Raw genomic sequence first — 27666 nt, forward strand, 5'->3', positions numbered from 1 at the left:
TGCAAATTTTATTGGATACTTGATGTCATAAATCTCATCATTGAGAAACTACCTATGAAATAACACTGGACGGCCAGCTGGTGGCGCCATCCAAGGAGTATAAATACTCGGGCGTTGGCCCCAGCTTTCCAGGGACATTTGGTAAAGACAAGGAGCTAGTGGATACAACTAGACTTCCATGTTCTGAAATAAGTTGATTAAGGCCTTGCTTTATGCTCAAACCAAGTGCGTAGTGAGTTTTATTACGTCACTTGATATCCCCCCTCCTCTCACACACACTCGCAATGTGTGAGCTGCATTGCCTCTTGGGCTGATCTCTCCATGGATTTTTATATTCGATCGCCTATGGGGCTGCACGTGAGGAGTCAAGAAGACCCAAGTGTAGTCTTCAGGTGATGCGGGATATGAAGGTGGGAAGAATTTTCAAGTCATACATTCTGCTTTTAATTTTATATACTTTGGTTAAAACGGGTATGGTAGCATTACTGGACTAGTAATTCAAAGGCCTGGACTAATAATTTGGTGAACTCGAGTTCAGATGCCACTAAGAGTTTGAGAATTTGAATTCAATTCGAGAAATAAATCTGGTAACTTAAAAAGCTGGTGTCAGTAAAGTGACCATGAAGCTGTCACATTGTTGTAAAAGCCCAACCTGTTCACTAATATACTTTAGGGAAGGAAACCTGATGTCCTTACATGGTCTGGCCGATATGTAACTCCAGTCCCACACTAACATGGTTGACTCTTAACTGCCTTGTGAAGTGGTCTAGCAAGCCACTCCGGTGTATCAAACCGCTACAAAGAATAAGAATTTTAAAAATGGACAGACCACTTGGCTGCGACCTCGGCATCAAATTAGGACGACGAAGGCAAAACCAGCCCAGCTGAACCTGCAGAGTCCTCCTCCCTAGCATCTGTGTACTGGTGCCAAGATTGCGAAAGCTGTCCCACAGACTAGTCAAGAAACAACCTGACGTAGGTATGATTCTGTGAGTACGACCATCAGTTAATGTCCCAGACTCCTCCATCACCATCTCTGGATATATCTATCCCACTGGCAGGATAGACCCACCAGTGGGTGCACAGTGATATACTGTTGGGTGGGAGTACCCTTGGGAGTACTCAGCACTGAAGTCTCATGGCTTCAGGTCAAACATGGGTAAGGAAAATTCCTGTTGATTATCACCTACCGCTCTCCCTCAGCTGTTGAATCAGGACTCCTTCCTGTTGCAAACCACTTGGAGGAAGCACTGAGGGTAACGAGGGCACAGAATGTACTCCAGATGGGGGTCTTCAATGTCCATCACTAAAAGTGACTCCATAGTATCACAGCTGGCTGAGTCCTGAAGGACAGAGTTGCCGGACTGGGCTTGTGGCAGGTGGGGAGAGAGCTAACACAAAGGAATAACCTACTTGACCTCATCCTCTCCAATCTACAGATGCGTCTATCCATGAAGGTTTTGGTAGGAGTGACCACCACACGGAGACCAAGTCCTGTCTTCGCACTGAGGACACCCTCCATCATGTTGTGTGGCACTACCACCATGCTAAATGAGAGAAATTCAGAACAGATCTAGCCGTTCAAAACTGGGCATCCATGAGGTACTGTGGGCCATCAGCAGCAGCAGAATTGTATTCCACCACAATCTAATCTCATGGCCTTGCATATCTCCCACTCCTCCTTCACCATCAAGCCAGATGTCCAGCCTTGGTTCAATGATGAGTGTAGAAGAGCATTACAGTTACAGCATCAGGCATACCTGAAAAGAAAGTGGTAACCTGGTGAAGCTACAACGTGGGACTCCATACATGCCAAAACAGTGGAAACCGCACGTTATAGACAGAGCTAAGTGATCCCACAACCAACAGATCAGGTCAAAGCTCTACAGTCCTGCCTCATGTAGTCGCGAATGGTGGTGGGCAGTTAACCAACTAACAGGAAGAGGAAGACACATGAACATCTCCATCCTCTATGATGGCGAAGCCCAGCACATGAGTGCAAAAGACGAGGCTGCAACATTTGTAACCATCTTCAGTCAGAAGTGCCAAGTGGATGATTCTTCTCGGCCTCCTTCTGAGGTCCCCACCATTGCAGATGCAAGTCTTCAGCCAATTTGATTCACTCAGCGTTATAAAGTAATGGCTGAGTGCACTGGACACAGAAAAGGCTACGGGACCTGACAGCATCCCGGCTGTAGTATTTTTGGACCTGTGCTCCAGAATTAGCCGCACCTCTAGCTGAGCTGTTCCAGTACGGCTGCAACACTCTCATCTACCTGACAATGTGGAAAATTGTCCAGTTTTGTCCTGTCCACAAATCCAATCCAGCCAATTACCATCCTAACGGCATACTATCGATCATCAGCAAAGTGACGGAAGGAGTTGTCAACCGTGCTATCTGCTCACCAATACTCAGTTCACTGATGAATTGTGTCAGTCGTGGCTCAGTTGGTAGCACCCTCGCTTTTGAGTCAGAAGATTGTGGGTTCAAGTCCCACTCCAGGGACTTCAGCACACAAAACTATGCTGACATGCCAGTGCATTCGCTATTTTCCAATCTAATGGAACCTTCCCCGAATCTAGGGAATTTGGGAAAATTAAAACCAACGCATCAACTATCTCACTAGCCACTTCTTTTAAGACCCTAGGATGAAGTCCATCAGGACCCGGAGACTTGTCAGCCCGCAGCTACAACAATTTGCTCAGTACCACTTCCTTGGTGTTTATAATTTTCTTGAGTTCCTCCCTCCCTTCCATTTCCTGATTTACAGCTATTTCAGGGATATTACTTGTATCCTTTATAGTGAAGACCGATGCAAAATACCTGTTCAATTCAACTGCCAACTCCTTATTTTCCATTATTAATTCCCCAGACTCACTTTCTATAGGACCAACGCTCACTGTTAACTTTTCTTTTTTAAATATAGAAACTCTTACTATCTGTTTTTATATTTCTAGCTAGCTTTCTGTCGTACTCTAATTTTTCTCTCCTTAATAATCTTTTAGTCATTCTTTGCTGTTTTTTATATTCTGTCCAATCTTCTGACCTGCCACCCATCTTTGCGCAATTATATGCTTTCTCTTTAAGTTTGATACTATCTTTAACTTTTTTAGTTAACCACGGATGGTGGGTCCTCCCCGTGGTATTTTTCTTTCTCGTTGGAATGTATATATTCTGTGTATTCTGAAATATCCCCTTAAATGTCTGCCACTGCAACTCTATTGACCTACCCTTTAACCTAATTTGCCAGTTCACTTCAGCTAGCTCTGCTTTCATGCCCTCATAATTAGCCTTATTTAAGTTTAAAATACTAGTCATGGACCCATTCTTCTCTCCCTCAAACTGAATGTAAAATTCAATCATATTATGATCGCTGCTACCTTGGGGCGCCTTCACTATGAGGTCATTAATTCATTCTGTTCTGGGGAATGAAGTGGAGCAAGTGTCAGTAGAAGAACATTTAGGGAACAGTGATTATAATATCATACGGTTTAGATTACCTATGGAAAAGGACAGGGAGCAATCTAGAGTAAAAATACTTAATTGGAGGAAGGCAGATGTCAGTGGGTTGAGAACGGATCTGGCCCGGCTAAATTGGAATTGAAGTTAGAGGAGATGGTTCAGGTACAGTCGACGGGGAAAGGTAGGGCAACAAAAGCCAGCGCTCCCTGGATGATGAAAGAAATAGAGAGTAAGATGAAGCAGAAAAAGAGCACATATGACAGATGTCAGGTTGAGAATACAAGTGAGAATCAGGCTGAATATCGAAAGTTTAGAGGGGAAGTGAAAAAGAAAATAAGAGGGGCAAAGAGAGAGTATGAGAATAGATTGGCAGCTAACATAACATAAAAGATCATTCAAAAGTCTTCTATAGGCATATAAATAACACGGGCAGTAAGAGGAGGGGTGGGGCCAATTAGGAACCAAAAAGGAGACCTACGCCTGGAGACAGAGGTATGGCTGAGGTACTAAAATGAGTACTTTGCATCTGTCTTTACCAAGGAAGAAGATGCTGCCAAAGTCACAGTGAAAGAGGAGGCCGTGGAGATACTGGATTAGATAAAAATTGATAAGAGGAGGTACTAGAAAGGCTGTCTGTACTTAAAAGATGTTAAGTCACCAGGACCGGATGGGATGCATCCTAGGATGCTGAGGGAAGTTGAGGAGGAAATCGCAGAGGTACTCTCCATAATCTTCCAATCCTCCTTGGATACGGGGGTGGTGGCAGAGGGCTGGAGAATTGCAAATGTTACACCCTTGTTCAAAAAAGGGTGTAAGGATAAAGCCAGCAACAACAGGCCAGTCAGTTTAACCTTGGTAACGGGGAAGCTTTTAGAAACGATAATCAGGGATAAAGTTAAATCACTTGGACAAGTGTGGATTAATTAAGGAAAGCCAGCATGGATTTGTTAAAGGCAAATCGTGTTTAACTAACTTGATTGAGTTTTTTGATGAGGTAACAGAGAGGGTTGATGAGGGCAATGCAGTTGACGTATATATGGATTTCCAAAAGGCATTTGATAAAGTACCACACACTAGGCCTGCCAGCAAAATTGAAACCCGTGGAATAAGAGGGACAGTGGCAGCATGGTTGTGAAATTGGCTAAGTGACAGGAAACAGAGTACTGGTGAAGGTTTTTTTTCTGACTGGCGGAAGGTAGACAGTTCCCCAGGGGTCGGTTCTAGGACCACTGCTTTTCCTGATGTATATTGGGCCAGAATTTCGGGTCCCCATGGGTGAGTACGCACTGGGTATTCTCGCGTAGGCCCAATGAAAGTGCCGGTTTCGTGCATGCACTGCGCATGCGCGGGAAACTGGAACTTCCGTTCCCTTAAAGGAAGGGGTTCACAGGTCGAACGCGTGTGCCTGGAACTTCCATTTTTTTTGCAGGTTTCTCCGGGAGGGTAAGTCTCCAGGAGCTATGCTTGTAAAAAGCAGTCGCAAGGCCTGCTTTTAACAAGGTAAGTGGTGAATTAAGTTAAATTAAAACATTTTTTCCACAGGTTTATTATTTTTAAATACTTTAAAGAAAGGTAAGTTTATTTTTAGTCCTGTTAGAAACTGTAATTAATTTTTTCAAAAATTTATATTGTTTTTAAAATAGTTATTTTATGTAATTTATAGTTATTTTAAAAATGTGATTTTTAAAAATGTATTTGAAGTTTTAGTGATGTTTTGGGGCTGAATTGTATTCATAGATTTGACAGGTCTTCCTGTCAAATCTATGAATACAGATTCCCTGCTACCATTGGCTATGGCCCACGTGATCCTGGGGGACGCTTCGAACTAACTGCACCCCTGGGATACGCAAGCACTGCGCACCGGCAGTTGGAGGAGGCCCAGGATCAGAATCTCACGCGGGCCCATAGCACAACGGCCGGCGCGCTAGGTAAGTGCAGGTCGGGGGCTTGCACCCGCGGGAAGCCTCCGACCCGAATTTCTGGGACATCAATGATTTGGACTTGGGAGTACAGGGCACAATTTCAAAATTTATAGATGAGACAAAACTTGAAAGGATAGTGATAGACTTCAAGAAGACTTGGACAGGCTGGTGAAATTTAATGCAGAAAAGTGCGAAGTGATACATTTTCGTAGGAAGAATGAGGAGAGGCAATATAAACTAAAGGGTACAATCCTAAAGTGGGGTGCATGAACAGATAGACCTGGGGGTATATGTACACAAATCATTGAAGGTGGCAGGGCAGGTTGAGAAAGCGGTTAAAAAAGCATATGGGATCCTGGGCTTCATAAATAGAGGCCTAGAGTACAAAAGCAAGGAAGTTATGATGAACCTTTATAAAACACTCGTTCGGCATTAACTGGAGTATTGTGTCCATTTCTGGGCGCTGCATTTTAGGAAGGATGTGAAGGCCTTCGAGAGGGTGCAGAAAAGATTAACACGAATGGTTCCAGGGATGAGGGACTTCAGTTATGTGGGTAGACTGGAGAAGCTGGGGTTGTTCTCCTTAGAGCAGAGAAGGTTGAGAGGTTTGATAGAGGTGTTCAAAATCATGAGGGGTCTGGACAGAGTAGATAGAGAGAAACTGTTCCCATTGGCAGAAGGGTCGAGAACCAGAGGACACAGATTTAAGGTGATTGGCAGAAGAACCAAAGGCAACGTGAGGAAAAACTTTTTTTACGCAGCGAGTGGTTAGGATCTGGAATGCACTGCCTGAAAGGGTGGTGGAGGCAGACTCAATCGTGGCTTTCAAAAGGGAATTGGATAAGTACCTGAAGGAAAATAATTTTCAGGGCTACAGGGAAAGGACGGGGGAGTGGGACTAGCTGAAGTGCTCTTGCAGAGAGCCGGCATGGGCTCGATGGACCGAATGGCGGCCTCCTGTTCTGTAACCATTCTATGATTCTCTGAAAAATAGGGCTTATATTTTTGCTTTATATTTTCATGTAATTTTACATAGGATCAAACAATTTAAAAATGGCATCAGCCAGCTGTGTTTCTGCGATGTCTAGATGAAGTTTATTTTGTTCAATGGCAAACGTAGTCAGTGAATGGACAATATGCAAGGACTGCAATGGAATTAGTAATCATTAACTTATTCAGCTTGAATGTTTGTCTTTAATATTCTTTGTCTGTGTCCAGCCGCTTCTTTTTCATTTAAATGGAAATGTACTTGCATAATATATAGAGTAGTCAGCATGGATTTCAAAAGGGAAGGTCATGCTTGACCAACTTTATTGAATTCTTTGAAGAATTAACAGAAAGGGTAGATAGGGTAATGTAGTAGATGTAACATATTTGGATTTGCAGAAGGCCTTTGATATAAGGTACTGCATAGTAGACTCATGACTAAGGTCAACATGTGGAGTCGGGACAAGTCGCAGAATTATTAGCAAGCTGGCTACAAAACAGAAAACAGAGAGTAGAGGTTAAAGGTAGTTACTCAGGCTGGCAAAAGGTGGGAAGTAGTGTTCTATAGGGATCAGTGCTGGGACCACTGTTCACGATTTGCATAAACAATTTGGACTCTGGAATTGGAAGTACAAATTCAAAATTTGCAGGAGACACCAAATTGGGGGTTGTAGTTAATACAGAGGAGGACTGCGACAAAATGCATGAAGACATCAATAAACTTGCAGAATGGGCATGAAATTGCTAATTGAACTTCAATTTAGAGAAGTGTGCGGAGGTACATTTTGATGGGAAGAATAATGAGTCCACATTCCTTGGAAAGTAAGTGGATAAATGGAGTAGAGGAACAGAAGGATCTGGGGGTACAGATACACAGATCACTAAAAGTCGTGATGCAGGTTAATAAAGCCATAAGAAAGCAAACAAAGCACTGGGGTTCATTTCTAGAGGGATAGGATTGAAAAGAAGGGAAGTTAGATTAAACATGCATGGAACCTTGGTTAGACCACACTTGCAGTACGGTGAACAGTTCTGGCCTCCATATTATAAAAAGGATATAGAGACACTGGAGAAGGTGCAAAAAAGATTTACCAGAACTGAGCGGTTGTACCACATCAGGAAAGGTTGAACAGGCTGGGGCTCTTTTCTCTAGAAGAGAAGATTTGGGATGTTTTACTACATTAAAAGCACTATATAAATGCAAGTTGTTGTTGTTACCACCTGCTAGAGGTCTTTAAAATTATGAAAGGCTTTGATACAGTAAACGTAGGGAAGATGTTTCCACCTGCAGGGGAGACCAGAACTAGGGGTTGTAAATATAAGATAGTCACTAATAAATCCAGTAGGGAATTCAGGAGAAACTTCTTTACCCAGAGAGTGGTTCGAATATGGAACTCGCTACCACAAGGAGTAGTTGAAGCGAATAGCAAAAATGCATTTAAGGTGAAGCTAGATAAGCACGAGGGAGAAACCAATATATTAATGGGTTTAATTTCAGAGGGGTGAGAGGAGGTTCGTGTAGAGCATAAACACCGGCATGGACCTATTGGGCTGAATGGCCTGTTTCTGTGCTGTAAATACTGTGTAAGACTATGTGCTGATAATTATTTTGCACATATCTTTTTGCTTCTATATCAACTTAATTATGAATAAATCTAAAACTATGGTTTAGTCAGGACCTAGTGGTCTAGCAACACAGTATTTTCCACCATCTGGGGCGACAGAAGAAATCATGGTGGCCATCCAATGAACAATGTAGGTATTGTTAGACCTGGGCATGGCAGAGGGTTTCAAAACTCCTGAAAAAATAAAAGGTCTTTCACATGAATGCATCTCCATTGAGCAGAAAGAACTATTAACAATGTCACTTTGCAGATTGGCAATAGAAGCAGATTATTCCAGATGTAGTAAACATGCACTGAATGTGCTCCATCCACAGCACTGAATATGCTATTTGTATAATTGTAAAGCCATTACTCCAAGTAATCAAACTTAGGCAAGTCTCACCATGAAGTCAACTTGGAGCATTTAGATGGCTGTTTAAACTCCATACACTTAGTAGCTGTTGCAAAGTTCATGTTCACTAAGCTTTTGCAACTCCTTAAAGTAGTGCTGTACAGTCAGTTTCTGACTTGTGGTGTGCTTGAAGTGCAGAATGCTCACGTAAGATCAGTACGTGTGTTTAAGGGTCACTTGGTCAGCTGCTCAAGCAGCAGAGGTGAGCCACACGTCGCAATTTCAGCGAGTACTGAAATCAGCTGTTCTTCTGGCCCTCATGCAAGTCGTGTGGACAGGAGCTGGAAAAGCTGATCATTCCTATAAAAAGCATGTGGCTGGCAACTATGCTGCCTCCTGTACAGTTGCTGATCACAAAATTTAAATAGTGATGTAAGGTATTGGTGCAATATAGCATTGTTTTATAAGATTACTTGCACCAGATATTATGGCACAAAACATAGTTTTGACTGATTGTTAAAATGTTAAATTAGGCTTAGTTTCATGTGACAGCTTTAAAAAAAAAGGATTGTTCCAAGTGAACTGGGATAAACATCTCGCGATACTGATTAGAAACCTACAATAAAGAAAAAGGAAAGGAGTGGAAGAGGAGCTGTGAGAGACTGTGTTTTATTAAGTACAGAATAAACAATTGCCTTAACAAATAGAAACCAAACTACTTGAGACTCCAGTGAGTGTTAAAGAATCTAAATTATTCTCCACTATTCTGGTGCGCGCAAAGTAATGCAGCAAAGCAGCTGTACACATTCCTCACCTTTGAAGTAAATCAGTGCATAAAGTGTGTTGAAGATATGTTTGTTAAATGCGCACATAAATTTAATGTAAATTTAATTTTCCACTTGTCGCACAGATGTAGCATGGACACCAAAAATGTCACTCTTTAGTGGCACTTTAATGGAGAGTGACCCCGTTTTTACCTTTGCCCAGCACCTTTCATAGCCTATAAAAAAAAATAAGACTTGAGCAGCTAGCCACTTTAAGTGGCTTTCTAAATAATTGTTTTTGACCCAGGTAAGGGTAATATCCTTGAGGAACACATCATCTGCAAATAACTGTTAGTTGTCACAGTTCGAATTCACTAAGCATTTTTGAAGGAACTGGCCACTGTAAAGGTTCTTATAAAATACCATAAATGATAACGCAGCTTTGTGTGGAAAAGCACCTCCGAGAGCTTTTTTCAGCTTTCATTTTTACTGCAATTTTCTCGGCTGGATGCTTTGATTATGGCAAGTAGTTGTAAGATAATGACATCAAGCAAGATTGCATATCAAGGCTGCTCTTGGTACAGCACTGTACATTGGAAACAATTGAGGACTAACTGGATAGAAATCTGAACAGAAATGCTTTTTTGGTTTAAACTGATTAGTGGCACAAGTTTTCTTTTTTTTAAACTTCAGGTTTACAGCACAAGCTATTGAGGCGACACCTCTGTGAAATTTAATTGTTTTTATTGTTTTTGTTCTTTCTCTGCAAAACTGCCCTGAGATTAGTTTGCATTCGTGTTGAAAGTACAGAACAATACTGGCTTAATTTGGCAGTAAACTGTTAACTTTTTTTTGACAGTATCTTATAAATACCACACTGAAAGTACCATGGCTCCTTTGAAGTGTATTATTGCTATTCCACGGTTCTTGTACATTAATAACCTGAGGGCATTTAAAAATTACAACTGGGCTGTAAAGCAGTATCAATTGGAATGTTTTCATAGCTGAGTTTTTTTTTTATTATTGTGTTGCTGGCTCCTGATACATGGGTCCAGCTCAGCTGGTCGTAACCACAGCTAAATTCACCAATTTTTTTTTAGACTAGTACACACGAAGATCCTTTTTTGTAATGGGATCTTCCTGACTCCTGCTCGCCTTCATGAATGTAGAAAATGTGCTGATCCAGCACAATCCCTAGACTTCAGCACATAGATGTGATCATTGTAGTGGTGTCATGATGCGTGCACACTGGCCAAATTGTCTCAGCCAGTTTGCACATGCACACTACACCAGGACCCACTTTACAGCTGGCTCGAAGGTAAACTGGCTGCACCACTGGAACATAAATGTGCACTTGGGTTTCTATCCTGAGATTCAACCTGCAAAATATAAAAGTATGTTATAGCATTTAGATCTGCTATGGTTATTAGGTATTATCAGGTATTCAGTTGTTCAGGTAACACATAAGCATCTGCAAATGAGAGGATAGTCATTTGAACACTGAAACAATAACCTGAAAAACATTTATAAATGACCTGTTTGAGGTAAACCTCTGCACATTGCAAGGATAATTTAAATAATACAATAAGGAGTATCTGTGTATACTGCAAGATAGATGTGTTTAAATCCCCAAAATATGTTGATTTACTGTATACCTTCAAGAATATTTAGTTTTGTGCGAATAAGTGCATTTTGGCATGCTGGGACCCATGCAGGTTAGGGTACATACAGATGAAACCATGAAGGAGTAGTGGAACTCTTCACTACTTCAAAGTGGGTCATTGGTTGGTGGCTGCTCCAAATTGGCCCCATGCTGTTGAGAAGTGGCTTTCATCCCGTCACCGCCTTCAAACTTCAACATTGGACTTTTTCATGTTGTCTTCGGCCCACGCTCGATTTATGATGGATACATATCTCACCTAATCTCTCTCATGCCTACGCAACCCAAATTCACTTTGTATCCATTTGCATGAGCACTTTTTCTGGCACTCTGGACTTTTGGTCATTACCTGTACTCTGTTTATCCCGTTTGTATTTTTAATCACTCTCTCACTTTCTCTCCCCTCTCCCATTTTTCCCTTGCCTGGCTTTGTAACCTTTCATCTCCCCTCTCTTTGCCACACCCAATCCCTCCCCTGACCCATCACTTCTCAGCCTTCCATCTATCCTGTTGGTGTCCCGGGTGTGAATCCTGCTTTGAACAACTCATGGCTACCCTTTGTATTTGTTTGCGCATTCTTTCATGGGGCATTTTGTGGCATCCATCATGCCTCCTTAATATCAGTAACCCCAGCTGCCCCATCCTCTTTGGCTCCCAGTCCCCCAACGCCGCTAATGTAAAATTCTCATCTTTGTGTTCTGATGAACCCACTCACTATTTCTAGAACCTCTCCAGCCCTACAACCACTCCCCAACCAAACTCTCCATTCCTCTGACACCTGCCTTGTGTGCATTCCCCCCGCCCCCCACCACCACCACCTTTCGTTCTACCATTACCAGCAGTATTTTCAGCTGAGTGTCCCACTACGGACTCTCCCTACACCCCACCACCTATTTCTCTTCCTTTCAGACCTTCCTTAAAATCCACCTCTTTGATCAAGCTTTCAGTCACCCATTCTAATATATCATACTTAAGGAGCAAAAACAGGAAGAACGGTGCTGCAAATTTGCTTACATAATTGCACAAACAAATAGCGTCCGTTTTCCTTATACCTCTGAAGAGCCTTGGGAGGGGATGCTTTTCCATGTTCAAGGCTCTATATATTTGTAAGTTGTAGTGATGGGTAGATTTTGAAGCAATAATTTGTCAAGACTCCAGACATAGTTTTTTTGGGGGGCTTTTTTTCAGGATATACTAAATGTGCCCACCTGTCTATTTGATGAACAACCAGCCTCTTAGCTTACGCTCTCATTATTCACTCTTATTACAGTACTGCATTTTCCCTGCTGCATCTTGTTGCTCAGATTTCGCTAGATGTTCGAAAGATCGAACAAATAGGTTCGCAATTTTCCTTTTAGGGTTCAAATGTAAGTTTGGTCTGAACAAACACACAGGCAACCGATTTCGCGTACAAAGATTTATCTTTAATAAATGCTTAACAAACACCGTTCGCAGTTTAAAGTACAATTCCAAAATATAAGACTCACAACTTATATAGATATTACCCTGATTTGGTCCGAGGTGATCAATCTCTGCCCAACCCTCTACGTAGGGTTTTGTCCCCAGGTCCCTGCTGTCGAGTGTTGCTCTTAGGTCTTTGGCTGCCAGGTTGTCGCTCCCAGGTTGTCGCTCTCTATCTGGGGTTTTTCCTCCTGGTTTATACTATCCTATAATCTGTCCCATCTCTTTGGTTACACATTTGTTACTGTCCCTGCATCCTGATGATTAGTTTACCCTATTCCACATCCTGTCTCACCTCCTTGATTAGCTTACGTCTTTCTTCATCCAATTGACCCATTGTTTGCTAACTGGCGTCTGTAGTGACCTCATTCGTGTCTGCCGAGGTTACCTATGAGCCCTCTGTTTAGAACATTCCTGAACCTCTGCATTATTTATCCATTATCCCTTACACATGGTGACTCCTCCATTTTATTTCAGTTTTCTTGCATAGCTTCCATTTCCACAATCTAGCATCTTCGGTTTTATTGAATTTATTTAGTACAATGATTTGACTTAAAGCTGAAATTCCTTTGCCATATCACATTCAGAAAGACAAATGTATGAACTACTTATAACACATGGCTGCCAACTTGTACTGAATTTGAATTGAGCCTATCGGGGGGACAAATTTGTTCATATTTTATTTTTAAATTGGTAGCTTTTGGCCACTATATATAATACTGGCAAGAAGCTTATTACTTAAATGTCAGACTAAACTATTAATTTGTAGGGTATTGTCTTAGCAGGTAGTATGTAAAACATTTTTTGTTGATAAAGATTAAAATTTACTAACAAAGACATACATGTCACCATTTTAACTTTTCTGATTCTTAAAATACCTCCATTGCTTTTCCTTTTTAATATTTTAAGTTCTGTTACGTATTTTTGTACAGTCTGCTCCTGTTAATTCGAAGTCTGGTTAATTCAAAAATTATCCAGTAATTTGAATTAAGCAATTTAAATCAAATAGCACTGGAGGCTTTTTATGCTTGAAAGGAATTCAAATTAATAGATAATTCAAATCAAGTGACTTCAAATTAAAGGAGTAGACTGTCTTGCTACTACATTTGAAATGCCAATCAATTACCATTCTGTTCCAGAAATACAGAATAAATTATTTGCTTTCAAAACAAAAGGCTGATGAAAGTAAAAGCTGTTGCTTTGTATTTTTTTTTAAAAGGCAAGTGAGACCTGCCTGTGGTATTTCCTCCCACAATAAGCACCATTTGCAACCTGGGAGGCAACCTGCCTCCAGGCATGTATTGATATTTCTGAGAAACCGAACAGTCCAGGAGGACTCCTCTTCATTCCCGTGGTGATGTGCCTGACCTCCACAGTGCTTCCTAATGGTATCACTCTAGGATTGGTAGCGTGGTGGGGTGAGACAATGGAGAATGGGGCATGTTCCCACATTGCATGGCGGAGCTTGCTCATGCTCCAATCATATATCACTGTGCTGCCCCTTATTCAATGCCTACTTAACTTGTAGAGCACAATACAAAGGGTGATCTTTAGCTTGTATGTTACTTTTCAAATGTTTTTTTTCCTATTCTCAGGCCAACCTTTCGTTACTTCACCTGGCATACTTGTGTGTTGGGGATCATTGGCTGTGGGATTATGATGTTCCTGATTAGCCCAATATATGCTTCCTCCAGTATTGCATTCATGCTGATTCTGCTGTTGGTCCTTCACTACGTATCACCTTCAAGTAGCTGGGGTTACATCAGCCAAGCTCTAATCTTCCACCAGGTACAGTAAAACATCAGGAAACTGTTCTGAGATGGTGTTAATTTTGTGTTCTAAACATTCTGTTTGATAGATTCATTAACAAACCATCATCAGTGCAACAGTAGCTGTGATAAAATCTATTATTCATGGAGCTAACTGCAAAACACAGAATAATCTATTGTAAACCTCTTAAAATCTGCAAATGATACACTCCTTATATTGCACAAAATATATAAACACATTTGTTCATGCAATGATGTAAGCAAATTTGCAGCATTGTTAAGTTCCCATTTTTGCTCCTTGCACAGTGAATGATGGTTTAGTCAGTCTGTTTTATCCTGCATCTTTATTAATCCTAATTTTCTGTGTATAACAGAATGACATACTTGGCTTTTATTTGGCTACCAACTTGACCTTGCAGCTGATCAGAACAATGCCAGTGCTGTTTCCATGCACTGATTTTTAATTTGATAATACATGACTTTAATGTGCCTTAGTTTCCAAGTCATCTGTGATATAGAGGAATGCAAAATAAAGGTCAGGACAAGACCATTCGGCCTGTCAAAGCGCACCCCTTTCATAGTCTACCTCTGCCAACCCAGTATTCAACTATTTTTTGAACACCCATGAGGTCTATGGCTGAAAACTAGAAATCTGTATACTGGAAGATTGCATTACACAAAGTATTATGCAAATATTAAAATCTATTACAGTTTTACAGTAAGAATATTTTCTGTTGAAGTGAAGATTATTTAACCAAGTTTTTCAGTTACTGATGAGAGGCTGGGTACCTTCTTGCTTGGCCACCTGGGGAAGGAAGTGGATTTTTGTGCGGTAATCATTCTAGGCTACTGTCACCTAGCTGCCAGATTAACAGTATTTGAAGAGACACACTGAAAGTTAAGCATAGCTTTTGAAAGAGCTTATATTATTGATTTTAAGAATCCATGTATACCAACTATACTGGCAGTGTTCCAATCGGCTGCATCAAAGTAGTGTTGCTAACCAAATAAAGGCAAAATTCAGTGGAAATCCTGTTATATGGAAGTCAGGATCACCAAGGAAATGACATTCACATGCAAGGTGCAAATATGAGGACTTAACAGTCAAACAAATACAAATTTAATTGCATCATAATTGTATGAATAAATAACTACACTTTGTAATGTTTAACCCAAATGTACAAGTGATGCTAAGAGGGCTTCACAATGGGAGATTCAAGATTTATAACTATCTGTTTTGTGTTGCATTTTACTCGAGAAATAGATTTTTATCACAGCTACTATAGCAGTAAATCAGCGTATGCTGTAAATATACTTATGCAGTAATTAAATTGATTATTTTACTTCAGAAACCTGCAATAAATGCTTGTGTTTGCAGGTTAGAAAGTATCTTCTGATGCTGGATGTTCGTAAAGATCATGTCAAATTCTGGCGCCCACAAGTTCTGCTGATGGTTGCCAATCCTAGAACAAGTACTCAACTAATAAGTTTCATAAATGACCTAAAGAAGAGTGGATTGTATGTGCTGGGTCATGTGCAAAAAGGAAATTTGGGTATGAAGTGCTTTTTTAATTTACCCAATGCTGAGTGTGAATCCTGAATTGTTTCAATCTTTGAACGTTTCATATCTTTTTCTTAAATGTGTTTGCTGAATTTTTGTGCTTGCAAAGACGAGAGAACTTCATAGAATCTTGCAACACAGGAGGCCATTTGACCCATTGTGCATGATTATCCAGATCCCTTTTGGAAGTTACTGTTGAATATGCTTCCACCACCTGTTCAGCCCATAACCACTCACTGCATAAACAAATTCTCATCTCCCCTCTGGTTCTTTTGCCAGTTGTGTCCTCTGGTTCCACCTGCTAGTGGAAACCGTTTCTCCTTATTTACTCTATCAAAACCCCTCATAATTTTGAACACCTCTATTAAATCTCTGCTCTCACTTTCTCTGCTCCAAGGCAATCCCAACTTCTCTAGTCTCTTAACTTATCACTGGGAAATGGAACACCTTCTCATTTCAGTCATTGTTGGGCTAAAGCACTACTAAATCAGGTGTAATATGGGTTAGATGCAGAATAAAGCTCACTCTGCTCTGACAATGTGACATATGCCCAACAAAACAGAAGAGCAATCTCTACTGCACTTTGTGTGGCATTTTCCATTTCCCATACCAGCCAACCTTTTGGCCTTTCTGAATGTCAGTTTAGGACCAATTAATGGGATTTATATGCTGTTCAACCACTTTCTGGCGTACCCCACTCTTCTCGATGTAACACTCTGTGATATGTCCCCATTGCCACTGCAATACTCTAATATTATGCTTCCCTCACTGAAACACATCAGTATTTTCCCATACCTCTCACTGAAAGTTTCTGATGTACCCCACACCCTTCACTAAGATTCTGATATACCCTAAGAAATGCTTGTGTAACTCTCCTGATATATTCCTTACTGTAACATTCTATTATTCATGCTAGGATCTGGCTGAAAGTTCTCTTATAGTAGTAGAGACTCGATTCAAACTTGGATCCATGGGGTGAATAGACACTGTGCTTAATCCACTGTGTTACAAAGTTTCCCTAATGCTTTGTCTGACATTGTACAAATATATCTCTCACACTTTTTATTTGTTTTGCACATATAAATTCCTTTACTATAGTTACATTTCTAGTGTTTGATTTCAACAGTATATATTTATACCAATCATTTTAAGCAAATGATATTGGCATAGCATTTTATGGCACCGAAGGAGACCATTCAACCCATCGGGCTGGATTTTCATTGAGGAGGCAGGTAGGAGGCGGGACTACAACTTTCAGGGTTGTAGTCCCGCCTCCATTGAGTTCAAGCCAACCCATGCGATTTTGACTTGATTGACCTTGTTGAGCCCGCCCAGCGGGCTCAGCAGGCCAATTAAGGGCCACCAGGCAACAGGTGACGTCACAGATTGATATTTCATCTGTCAAGACCTTTTGACAGATGAAATATCAGCGTTTGACAGCTGTTTGAAGCTGTCAAACACTGACAATCTGTACTCCAAGTTATTTCCTTCCTCTCAGGATGATTTAGAGATCTCTCCGGAACAGAAAGCTGAATGCTGCAATTTTTGACAGATCGCGGCCATTCTGCTTTCTGTGCCAGTGAGATGAGGGACTCCCAAGACCTGAAGGAAGGAAGGCTGTAAAGGTAAGTAAAACTTCTTTAAACACACCAAACACACTCACCTCTGCACTCATGCACCCATCACTCACTTGAACACCGATATCACGACCCCTCCAAGCCCTTCATCCCGACGGCCCGCCTCGCTAACTTGGCATGGTTTGGAGCCGTCAGGAATCCTACATTTCATCAATGAAAATAGGGATTAGGCTAAAAACTGCCTGTTAACTACCTCTTAACAGGCAGTTAATTGGCATTAATCGCCTTCCTGCCTCGGGGAGGCGGGTCCCAGAGCGGGTCGGGTACCCGCTTCCTTTGAAACTGGCATGGGGGTGGGATGGGTTCGTGCCCCCCGATTTCAGGATTTTAACCCCCCCACACACCTCCAATCCCGGCTCCACGACTCAATGAAAATCCTGCCCATCGTGTCTATATCGATTCTCTGAAAGAGCTATGCATTTAATCGAATTTCCCTGCCCTTCCCCCATACTCTTTTATTTTGGGGGATTTTTCAAATATTTATCTCGTTCCCTTTTTAAGGGCTTCCACCATAAAAATACATAATAGTTACAACACAGTAACAAGCCATTCAGCACAATCAGTCCGTGTTGGTGTTTACTTTCCATTCAAGCAAATAGTTCTAATCACATTTACACACCCTGTTCCCATATCCCTTCAATACCCTTTTCATCAGCCGCCTATCCAATCTCATCTTAAATGTTAACCTCATTTCTTACTCCACCACTATCCCTGGAAGTGAATTCCACATCCTCACAGCTCTGTTTCTGGTAGGGCATTCTATGCACAGTGGTTTTTTTTTTAATAATACTTCTAGGCTCTCGCTTCATTATTTTGGTGGTGATCTTAAATTTATACTTTCTAGTCGCTGATTCACCAACCAATGGAAATAGTTTTTCCCTATTTACTTCATCAAAACCTCACAATTTTGAGCTCCACTCTCCAATCTCCTCTTAACTTTCTCTGTTCTCATGAAATGCCCCACTTTCTCTATTCTTCCCTCATAACTAAAGCCTCTCACCCTGATATCTTAGTGAATTTCTTTCTTCAGTACCTTCTGCACTACTTCCACAGCCAAGGACGTTTGATTATGGTTAAAGCCTCTATTATTTCTTCTGTCTTCCCTCCACTCTCTAGGATGCGTGCCATCGTGGCCTAGTGCCTTTTCTACTTTTGAGTTCCATCATTTTTTTCCCAGTACGACTACCTTCTAGTTAACCTTGTTTATTGTTGCACCTCATTGTCTTGTACCCTTTCACTCCCACGACCACACTCTTCTGTGAAAACCGAGGCAGAGTACTTATTTAATATCTTTGTTATTCCTATGAGAATACCTTCCCTGAGAAGATTTCCTTTTTCATCTGTAATAGAACTTGCCATTTTTAACCTATTCTTTTACTTCTCGTGCTTCCAAAATTCTATATGTTCCCTACACATGTTTATTAATATCCCCTTTTAATCTTTTTGCGTCCCCTCTATATTTTCTAAACTTTACTTTTATTTTGTAATATTAGCACTAGATTTGTTGTAAATATTCATTTCTAAATCTGATTTTAATTTTAATGTCTGTAGTCATTCAGGGAACTCTAGCTTTTGCTACAAATCCATTACTACTTGTGGGAATATGTCTAGTTTTTTTCCGAACCATCTTCTGTTTGTAAGTTTTTCATGGCCTGCCCACTGTCTTATCTTCCAGTTATCTTTCCAGTTTATCGGAAAGTTTATTGTGCATCTACAGCTTTATATATTTTGCTGTGTCAAAAAAAATCGTACGCTCGCTGCTTTATGTTAAGACCTAATTCTCAGCCATTTTATAGACTTGTGTTATAATGTTGCAGTGCCTTTTTGCTGCCAACAGACTCTACTTGAGCAATGTAAATAGCTCGCCTCCAGTGGTAGAAAACTGGAACTCCAGTATTTCAACTCTATTCCACAGGTCGCATGGACTTGCAGATGTGACTAAAAGACCATGCGTCACAAAATTGTGATAAACACGAAATATTAACTTTTTTTATTGTAATATGTAATCTATAACAATATTTTGAAGCTCAATGTTTGAAATACTTTCCACTACAGTACACTGTGCAGCACTTACCAGGAGCTTTGAACATCTGCTTGTACATTTTTATTAATAACCACCCTAGAGCCCAGTATGACCTTGAAACAGATTTATTATAATAGTTTTAGAACTCATTGTCCATAATTGCTATGAAGGATTTTTCTTAATGACTGTATTAAGTTGTTAAGAGAACCCCTTCATCTAAACCATAAAGCAGTAACTCGCTGTTTTTAAAAACCGTTGTATTTTATGCCAAAATCCGATAATTTTAAATGGAGTATATGGGAGGAGCGACATGCTATGCTGCTGCAGCCTGACCAAAGTACAGCCAATACAGCAGAGTCTCCATAATTTGAGATTAAATATTTTACATTTTGATTTGATTTGCTGTGGAATTTCCCCAGACTGTTGTGGGAATTTTCCAATATTGAAAATGTTTGTTCCTAATATAAAATCATACAGCACAGAAGGAGGCCATTCGGCCCATTGTGCCTGTGCCGGCACTTTGAAAGAGCTATCCTGTTTATCCCACTACCCTGCTCTTTCCATGTAGCCCTGTAAATGTTTCCCTTTTTTAAGTATATATCCACTTCCCTTTTGAAAGTTAATATTGAATCTGCTTCCACCACTTTTTCGGACAATGCATTCCAGATCATCACAACGCGCTGAGTAAATGGATTTCTCCTCATCTCCCCTCTGGCTTTCTTGCCAATTATTTTAAATCTGTGACTTCTGGATACTGCTGACTGCCCTGCTAGTGAAAACAGTTTTCCTTATCGACTCTATCGTAACCCCTCATAATTTTAAACACCTCTATTAAATCTCCCCTTAATCTTCTCTGCTCTAAGGAAACAATCCCAGCTTCTCCGGTCTCGACACACCGCTCCCTCAACCCTGGTACCACTCTGGTAAATCTGCTTTGCACCATCTCCAAGGCCTTGACATCCTTCCTTTCTAAAGTGTTGTGCCCAGTATTGGACATGGTACTCTCGCAGAGTTTTATGAACCAGTGATTCATAAAGGTTTAGCATCATTTTGTACTCTCTGCCTCTATTTTTAAAGCCGAGGATCCCATATGCTTTTTTAACAGCTTTATCAACTTGTCCTCCCACCTTCAAAGATTTGTGTATGTGAGCCCCCCTAGGTCTCTCTGTTCCTGCACCCCTTTAAAATTGTACTATTTAGTTTATATTGCCTCTCTTCATTTTTCCTTCAAAAATGCATCATTTCAAAAGTCTCTGCATTAAATTTCATCTTGTCTGTCCATTTCACCAGTCTGTCCATGTCCTCCTGAAGTTTGTTACTATCCTCCTCACTCTTTACTACATTTCCAAACTTTGAAATTATGCCCTCTATACCCAAGTCCAGGTAATTTTAATATATATCAAAAAGGGCAATGGTCCCAGTACTGACCTGCGGGGGCCACCACTGTATACTTCACTTTAGTCTGAAAAACAACCGTTCGCTACTATTCTCTGCTTTGTCTCCCAGCCCATTTTGCATCGGCGCTGCCACTGCCTCTAATCCCATGATCTTCAATTTTGCTAGCAAGTCTATTATGTGGCACTTTGAAAGTTCATCTATACAACATCAACAGCACTGCCTTCATCAACCTTCTCCGTTATTTCATCAAGGAACTCAATCAAGTTAGTCAGACACGCTTTACCTTTAACAAATCCATGTTGACTGTCATTTATTAACCCATGTTCTTCTAATTAATTTTGTTCTGGATTATTGTCTCCACGCCAATGTTAGGCTGATGAGTTGGTAGTTGCCTGGTTTATCTCTCGAGCCTTTTTTGAACAAGGCTGTAACATTTGCATCCCTCCAGTCCTCTGCCACCACTCCCATGTCCAAGCAGGATTGAAAGATTGTGGCTAGAGTCTCTGCTATTTCCACCCTTGCTTCCCACAGTAACAGAGAAGCCATCCCATCTGGCCCAGGTGACCTCTCTACCTTGAGCACTGCAAATCATTTTTGTACATCTTTATCTATTTTTATTCTATCCAATTCCTCTACTCACTCCTTTACTGTAACTTTGGCAGCATCCTCTTCTTTGATGAAGACAGGTGCAAAGTACTTATTTAGTACCTCAGCCATGCCCTCTGTGTCTACAAGATTTCCTTTTTGGTCCTTAATCGGCCCACCTTTCCTTTGACTATTCTTTTATTTTTATATGTTTATAAAAGACTTGTACCCTTTAGTGTTCCCTTTTATGTTCCCTGCTAATCTTTTCTCATATATTCTTTGCCCCTTCTTATTTCCTTTTTCAGTTCTCCTCTGCAGTCTCTATTCAGCTTGATTCTCTACAGTATTATCAACCTGATATTATGAACTCAAGCCTCCTTTTTCTGTTTCATTTTAACCTCAATTTCTTTAATCATCCAGGGAGCTCTAGCTTTGGATGCACTTGCTTTCCATCTTATAAGAAGGTATCTAATTTGTCACCGTATCTGGGCAGCACGGTGGCATAGTGGTTAGCACTGTTGCCTCACAGCGCCAGGGACCCGGGTTCAAATCCGGCCTCGGGTGACTGTCTGTGTGGAGTTTGCACATTCTCCCCGTGTTTGCGTGGGTTTTCTCCGGGTGCTCCGGTTTCCTCCCACAGTCCAAAGATGTGCGGGTTAGGTTGATTGGCCATGATAAAAATTGACCCTTAGTGTTAGGGGGGCTACGGGGATAGGGCTTGGGTGGGATGGCTGTCAGTGTAGGGACCGGGTGCTAGGGTTTGGATGATCAGCCATGATCTCGTTGAATGGCGGAGCAGGCTCGAAGGGCCGCATGGCCTATTCCTGCTCCTATCTTCTATGTTTCTATGTTGTACTTGAATTATCTCTTTTACTTGCTCATTTACTGTTTTACCTGTCAATATTTGTTTCTAATCAACCTGGGCCAAATCCCTTTTCAATTCACTGAAATTAGCACTCTTCACCTTTGATTGTTCCTGATCCTTTTCCATAACTACTCTAAACTTAATGGTATCACGATTGCTGTTTTCCCAAATGCTCTTGCACTGAAACTTGCACCACTTCATTCTCCAGAACTCGATCCAAAAGGGTTTCCTTCCTCGTTGGGCTGGAAACGAACTGATCAAGAAAGCTTTCTTGTCTGCATTTCAGGAATTTCTCCTCCTCTTTGCCCTTTACATTTTTTCCCAAGTCTATATTAGGATAATTGAAGTCCCCCATTATCACTACTCTATTGTTTATACATCTTTCTGAATTTTGCCTACAAATTTGCTCCTCTATCTCTCTCCCACTATTTGGTGGCCTGCAGTATTCACCCAGCAGTTTAACATCTCCTGTTCTGCTCCTTAACTCTAACCAAATAGGTACTGTCTTTGAATCCTCAAATACATCATCCCTTTCCAGGGCTGTAACTGTATCTTTGCATACTGCCACCACTGTGCCCCCCACTACATTTTTTCCTTCCCTATTTCTCCTGAACACATAGCATGTCCTGCTACCACTTTCTCTCATCACTATTTGATGTTGAGCTAATTTGTTCATTGTTTTGAAGTAACGCTTAAACATAAAAGTGGTTGATTTTATCTGTAATAACCACTGGACAAATAACTAATCATTTCAAAAACAAGAGGTGTACTTTTATTACCACATAGCATTTTGCTCATAACCTTGCTCCATATGAAACTGTCTGTGCTGATGTATTGTGACATGATGTATGCCATTTTTATTGCTGAGCCAGGTTCTAGAAAATTGCATTTGTTTAAAATATATTTCATCATGCAGCTGAGATTTGATAACTTGATTTGTGAACTGATATAAATCTTTGCAGATTTGTTGCTATTGTGCATATTTGATCCAGTCAACCATATGGATGGTGGTCACTCTTGTTTGAGAGTTGTGTCTCAAATAGCAAGTCATGCGTTGTCTAGTTTGGACCTGCATCCTTTAATTGGGAAACGTTCCACATGTTGGTTAGGATGCCAGGTGAAAGGAGGTTGAGCGTCGATGAGGCGGGGGCAACTAATGTTGAGCAGCTCCTCTTGTTTGATTTGGTAACATTAGTAACAGTCATGTGGAGAACCCAAATCCAGGCCAGTGTGAATATTTAACTTAATGACTTGATCTAAAAAAACAAATTATATTGCACGACTTGGTCACTGTATTGAAACTCTGCTGTTGTCAATTCAGTGCCTTACAGCGGCCATTAAGTGTGGTCATTAATCACCTGAGTAAGATGGATATTTCAGCAGTAGCCAGGAGGGGGAAGTAGCTCCCATTGCAGTGTTTCTCATATACGACAAAAACTTTGCATCATTCTAAAAGTACTTATCAAAACATCTGTTGTATATAATATAAAATGGCTAGTGTGATTTCAGTTTGCATTTCACAAGTAGTAGAAACATTTCTAACTGTTCGTCATTCTTTAGTTTTTGTATAAATACAGGGTAAATAAAAGTCTGTGTACAAACAAGTGAAATTATTACTAACTCAAAACCCATATATTCTGCTTTTTAGATGAGATGCCTTCTGACCCTCTTCAAGCACAGTATGATTCCTGGTTAAGCTTGGTTGATGCACTGAATGTAAAATCATTTGTCAGCCTCACACTCTCTGACTCAGTACGTCATGGAGTTCAACATCTTTTATTCATCTCTGGTCTAGGTAAATAAACCACAAAAAAATCAATTCATTTTAAACAAATGTTCACACAAATTTTATTTATTCTTGGCTAGCCAGTTAGGGCAAACTTGCATCGGTATTTATTATCTTGGTACAGCAAGTTCCTGTGTTTATGTTGTCCTGTTTTGTAGGTGGAATGAGACCCAATACCCTTATCCTCGGTTTCTATGATGACTGCATTCCTGAGAATGGTTTTCAACAAATTCCAGCATTTTCATACACCAGCCCTTCTACCATCAGTGAACAAGATTCCAGCCTTCATTTTCCTCCAGTCAGAGATGCTAGGTCTCCCAAGGCACTGTCAGGCAAAGAGTATGTGGCCATTATTTCTGATGCCATCAAAATGTTAAAAAATGTTTGCTTAGCCCGATACTTCTGCCAGCTAAACAAAGCCGATCTATTCAGTCGCAAGAACTATGAGGTCTCCATTGATGTGTGGCCACTCAATCCGCTTCGCCCTGACAGTGCTAATTATGTTGACACTTGCAGCCTGTTTCTGTTACAAATGGCATGTATTCTGAACATGGTACGCTTTTGGAGGTCGGCCAAACTACGTATTTTTCTGTGTGTTGAATCTGGAAACAGTGTTTGGGAGCATGAAAAGAAGCTAAAGCAGCTCTTGGGTCAGTTACGTATCAAAGGTTCAATTAAAACTCTGCACTGGGATAGTGTTGCTGCCCTTCATTGGCACAAACAGATGCCTCAAGAAGGGGACAGTGAGGGCAGCTTTGCAAATAATTTCCCATCAAACGCAATGAAAATCACAGATGACTATTTGATGGCTGTAAACAACATGATTTTAGAGCAGGGCACCCATCCAGCTATCCGATTTCTCTATCTGCCACGACCTCCTGCAGACATTACACTGTATGAAAGGTATCTGGAGCAGCTCGATATCATGACCAAAAACCTAGGACCCACTCTGTTAATTCATGGAATTAGTGCAGTCACCAGTACAGATCTCTAGCTCATCCATTTTAACCCATTGATTGTAGAGGTTAAGAGTATAGTAGTTAATATGTTGCTAGTAAAAGTTTGTTATGCAAAAAACCTAATTGTACAATAGATCACTTTTTTTTAACCTGAGCAAAAGCATTGAGTTCTGTTGCTTCAGCACAGTTTTTAGTACAGTTTTCTTTCTCTGTGTTACTGGGCGCGATCTTGCCTTTCGGTGCGAGTTGGGAGCGGGTCAGCTGCTTTCGGGTTCCGATCCTGCCCCCAACGATGCACAGACGTAATTTTACGTCAATTGACCTTGTTAAGCCCGCCCTGCGGGCTTGCCAGCCAATTAAGAGAAAGCCAGTGTCAGATGACATCAGTTGACGACGCGTCATCTGCTGGTTTTCTTAAAGGGGACACGCATTTTTTTTTGACTGATGATTTTTCAGTGTTTGAAAGCATTGAGGTTCTGCAATCACTGTACAAAGGTGAGCCCTTGCACCCAGGCTCTCCAGTGACTCCTTAGGTTAAAACAGATGGCAGCTGCAGTTGAGGTTACAGAAGTGATCTGTCACTGGTGAGAGGTTCTCCCAATGAGGTGGGACTACACAAACACGTCCAACCTTGTTACCTACAGAAAAGTATAAATACATTAAAAATGATTTTCCCAACATTTTCTTAAGCTCACCTGTGTACCATTGGATCCTTCACACCACTTCTGCAGCTGTCATCAATGCACAAACCTTACAGTAGACCCACAGCATGCCACACTTACCCTGGCGTGGTGTCCGGACGTCAGGAAGCCCGCAGTTGACCTGTCAAAATTGAAAAAAGCCTCTAATCCTCTTCCTGCCGTTAGGTGTCTGGTCCCTGCGCAAATCGGGGACCCGACACTTGGGAAGATTGTATGGAGGCGGGTTGACAGCGGGTTCGGGACCCGCTGTCAGTCTTTGCAATTTTGCCAGCAGTCCCGCTTCCAAACCCACCCCCTGAGCGCTGGCAAAATTTCCCCCATTGTATCCATCCACATCTACTAGAACTTGTAAATACCACTTTGCCAGATTTGATGAAATCTCATAAGTATCTTATTGAATTCTTTTGAAAATGGGCTCTTTAAGCTGTCGACATGTCTGAGTTACATGTAAGAGGTTCTGTTCCACCTCCAGAAAAAAGCAACAAAAGAAAATCACCAAATTTTATTCAATGTTCACAAGTTCCTCCCTTCATCAGACACTGGGTTCATGTATGAACCATCTGTGTTTTACATATGTTAGAAGGGATATTTGATGTTGGCAACAATAATCTGAGACTTTTAGTTGGATTATTGCTAAATTTACAGAACTTCCTGTAATCTCAGGCTGGATATTTTTATTGTAGAAATCATGGTAGCAACATTGAGATACAAGAAATGCTAAGACTTAGTGCAGACTCATCTCAAAGCACATGTTTAAAATATTTTTGCAGTGAACAAATGGTGCTAAAGTTAAAGATCATGCCTCTTTGTTTACATTTTTAATGGCATTTTGTATGCTTGTTACCATGTTTGCCATGATATATTGACTTTTTCAATGATTTCTATTAACTCCTTTTTGTAGGAAGATTTTAGTGATCATTTCTCAAATTATAAATTATACTTTTTAGTCTGTTCATCCAAAAGATGGTTTTGCTAGCTCTATATTATCAAAGCAGTAGGTTTAGATGCATCACAGCAGAGGTTGCGACTGCAGTTCACATACAGTAACTCAAGTCATTTCTACTGGCTTAAAGATGGGAGAACAGTGTGTCCAACATGTTTGCCTTCATAAGCCTACCATGGAGCTTTGGGAGCACATACATTTTTTTTTAAATCAATGTACCCATTAATTTGCATTTATTTCACATTGCAGATACTAACAAATACTGTTTTCTGATTTAGAATGAATCCAACAATGCTGCAAACCTCCAGCCTGACAAAATGCAAACCGGCCAAATCAGCAAATATAAAAATACAAGCTCCAGTTGGCCTGGTCTGGTTTGCTAGGGCTCGAGGCTGCACATGGTCTACCGATTGTAGTTTGACTGTGTTATAGACCAAAACCATCATTGTTATTGGAAAAGGGTGCATTTGTGTATTGTGCACTCTTACCTGCTGCTTTACCTATCCTTACATTTTTGTAATACCTGATGCAATTAATATGTTATGGTATTCATAAGTATCAGAAACTTTATGTATGCTAAATTACAGGTCCCTTTTTTAAAAGGGACAAATGGCTCGATGTTAAACATAAGCTTGAAATTTGAAAGAAGTAATTTGCTTTTAATTGTTAACAGTAGGAAACAAATTGTTACAAATGGCACGTACTTGGAGCACCAAGTGTTACATAGAGCAATGAGATAGCAACACATTAGCTATCAGTAGCCTAATTGTACCTCAGCAGGGCTTGCATGTGAAGCAATTTGAAAAATCAGCTGAGGCATTTTCCTGTTTGTATTAATCAATACAGTAAGGATGTAATACTGTCTGAATACACCAGCGAGTACATCAGGCTGGTTACCTGCCCACAAATGTTGACCTCCATCTGACCGCTGATTTCAAGCCCAGCTTCCATTTACTATGCAAGTTTTTACAGTGGGAATATTGATCTTTTGCAGATTTGATGGCTATTTTCAAGGCAAATGCTCCATGTACCTGAAAGTGTAACTTTGTTAAATTAATACGTTTTATTGTCTTTGTAGATTTTGTTCATTTTATATGCTTGTTTCCTTTTCATACAAGCAAACCGTTTGACAAACCGTGGAAGAGAATTTATCTTAAAAAGCTGTACTTTGTAGTACCTGGAAATTCAAAAAAATGCCAAGTAACTCTGCCTTAAATTACTTTCCA

At 40.7% G+C, this 27666-nt stretch overlaps 1 protein-coding gene across 2 annotated transcripts in view; it reads left to right on the forward strand.

Annotated features, from left to right (window-relative positions):
- LOC147115713 (solute carrier family 12 member 9) overlaps positions 1-27511 on the forward strand; it is a 133749-nt gene extending 106238 nt beyond the window's left edge. For both annotated transcript variants that reach the window (XM_085990201.1, XM_085990200.1), the window contains 4 exons: positions 13809-14001; positions 15361-15535; positions 23700-23846; positions 23996-27511. In XM_085990201.1, the coding sequence (XP_085846327.1) occupies positions 13809-14001; positions 15361-15535; positions 23700-23846; positions 23996-24831 (1351 nt within the window). In that variant the 3' untranslated portion in view covers positions 24832-27511. The remainder of the gene's footprint in view (positions 1-13808; positions 14002-15360; positions 15536-23699; positions 23847-23995) is intronic.
- The last annotated feature ends 155 nt before the right edge of the window (positions 27512-27666 follow it).

This window comes from Somniosus microcephalus, chromosome 6, assembly GCF_052327205.1.
Source record: "Somniosus microcephalus isolate GS21.2 chromosome 6, FLI_Smic_1.0, whole genome shotgun sequence".
Lineage (NCBI taxonomy): Eukaryota > Metazoa > Chordata > Chondrichthyes > Squaliformes > Somniosidae > Somniosus > Somniosus microcephalus.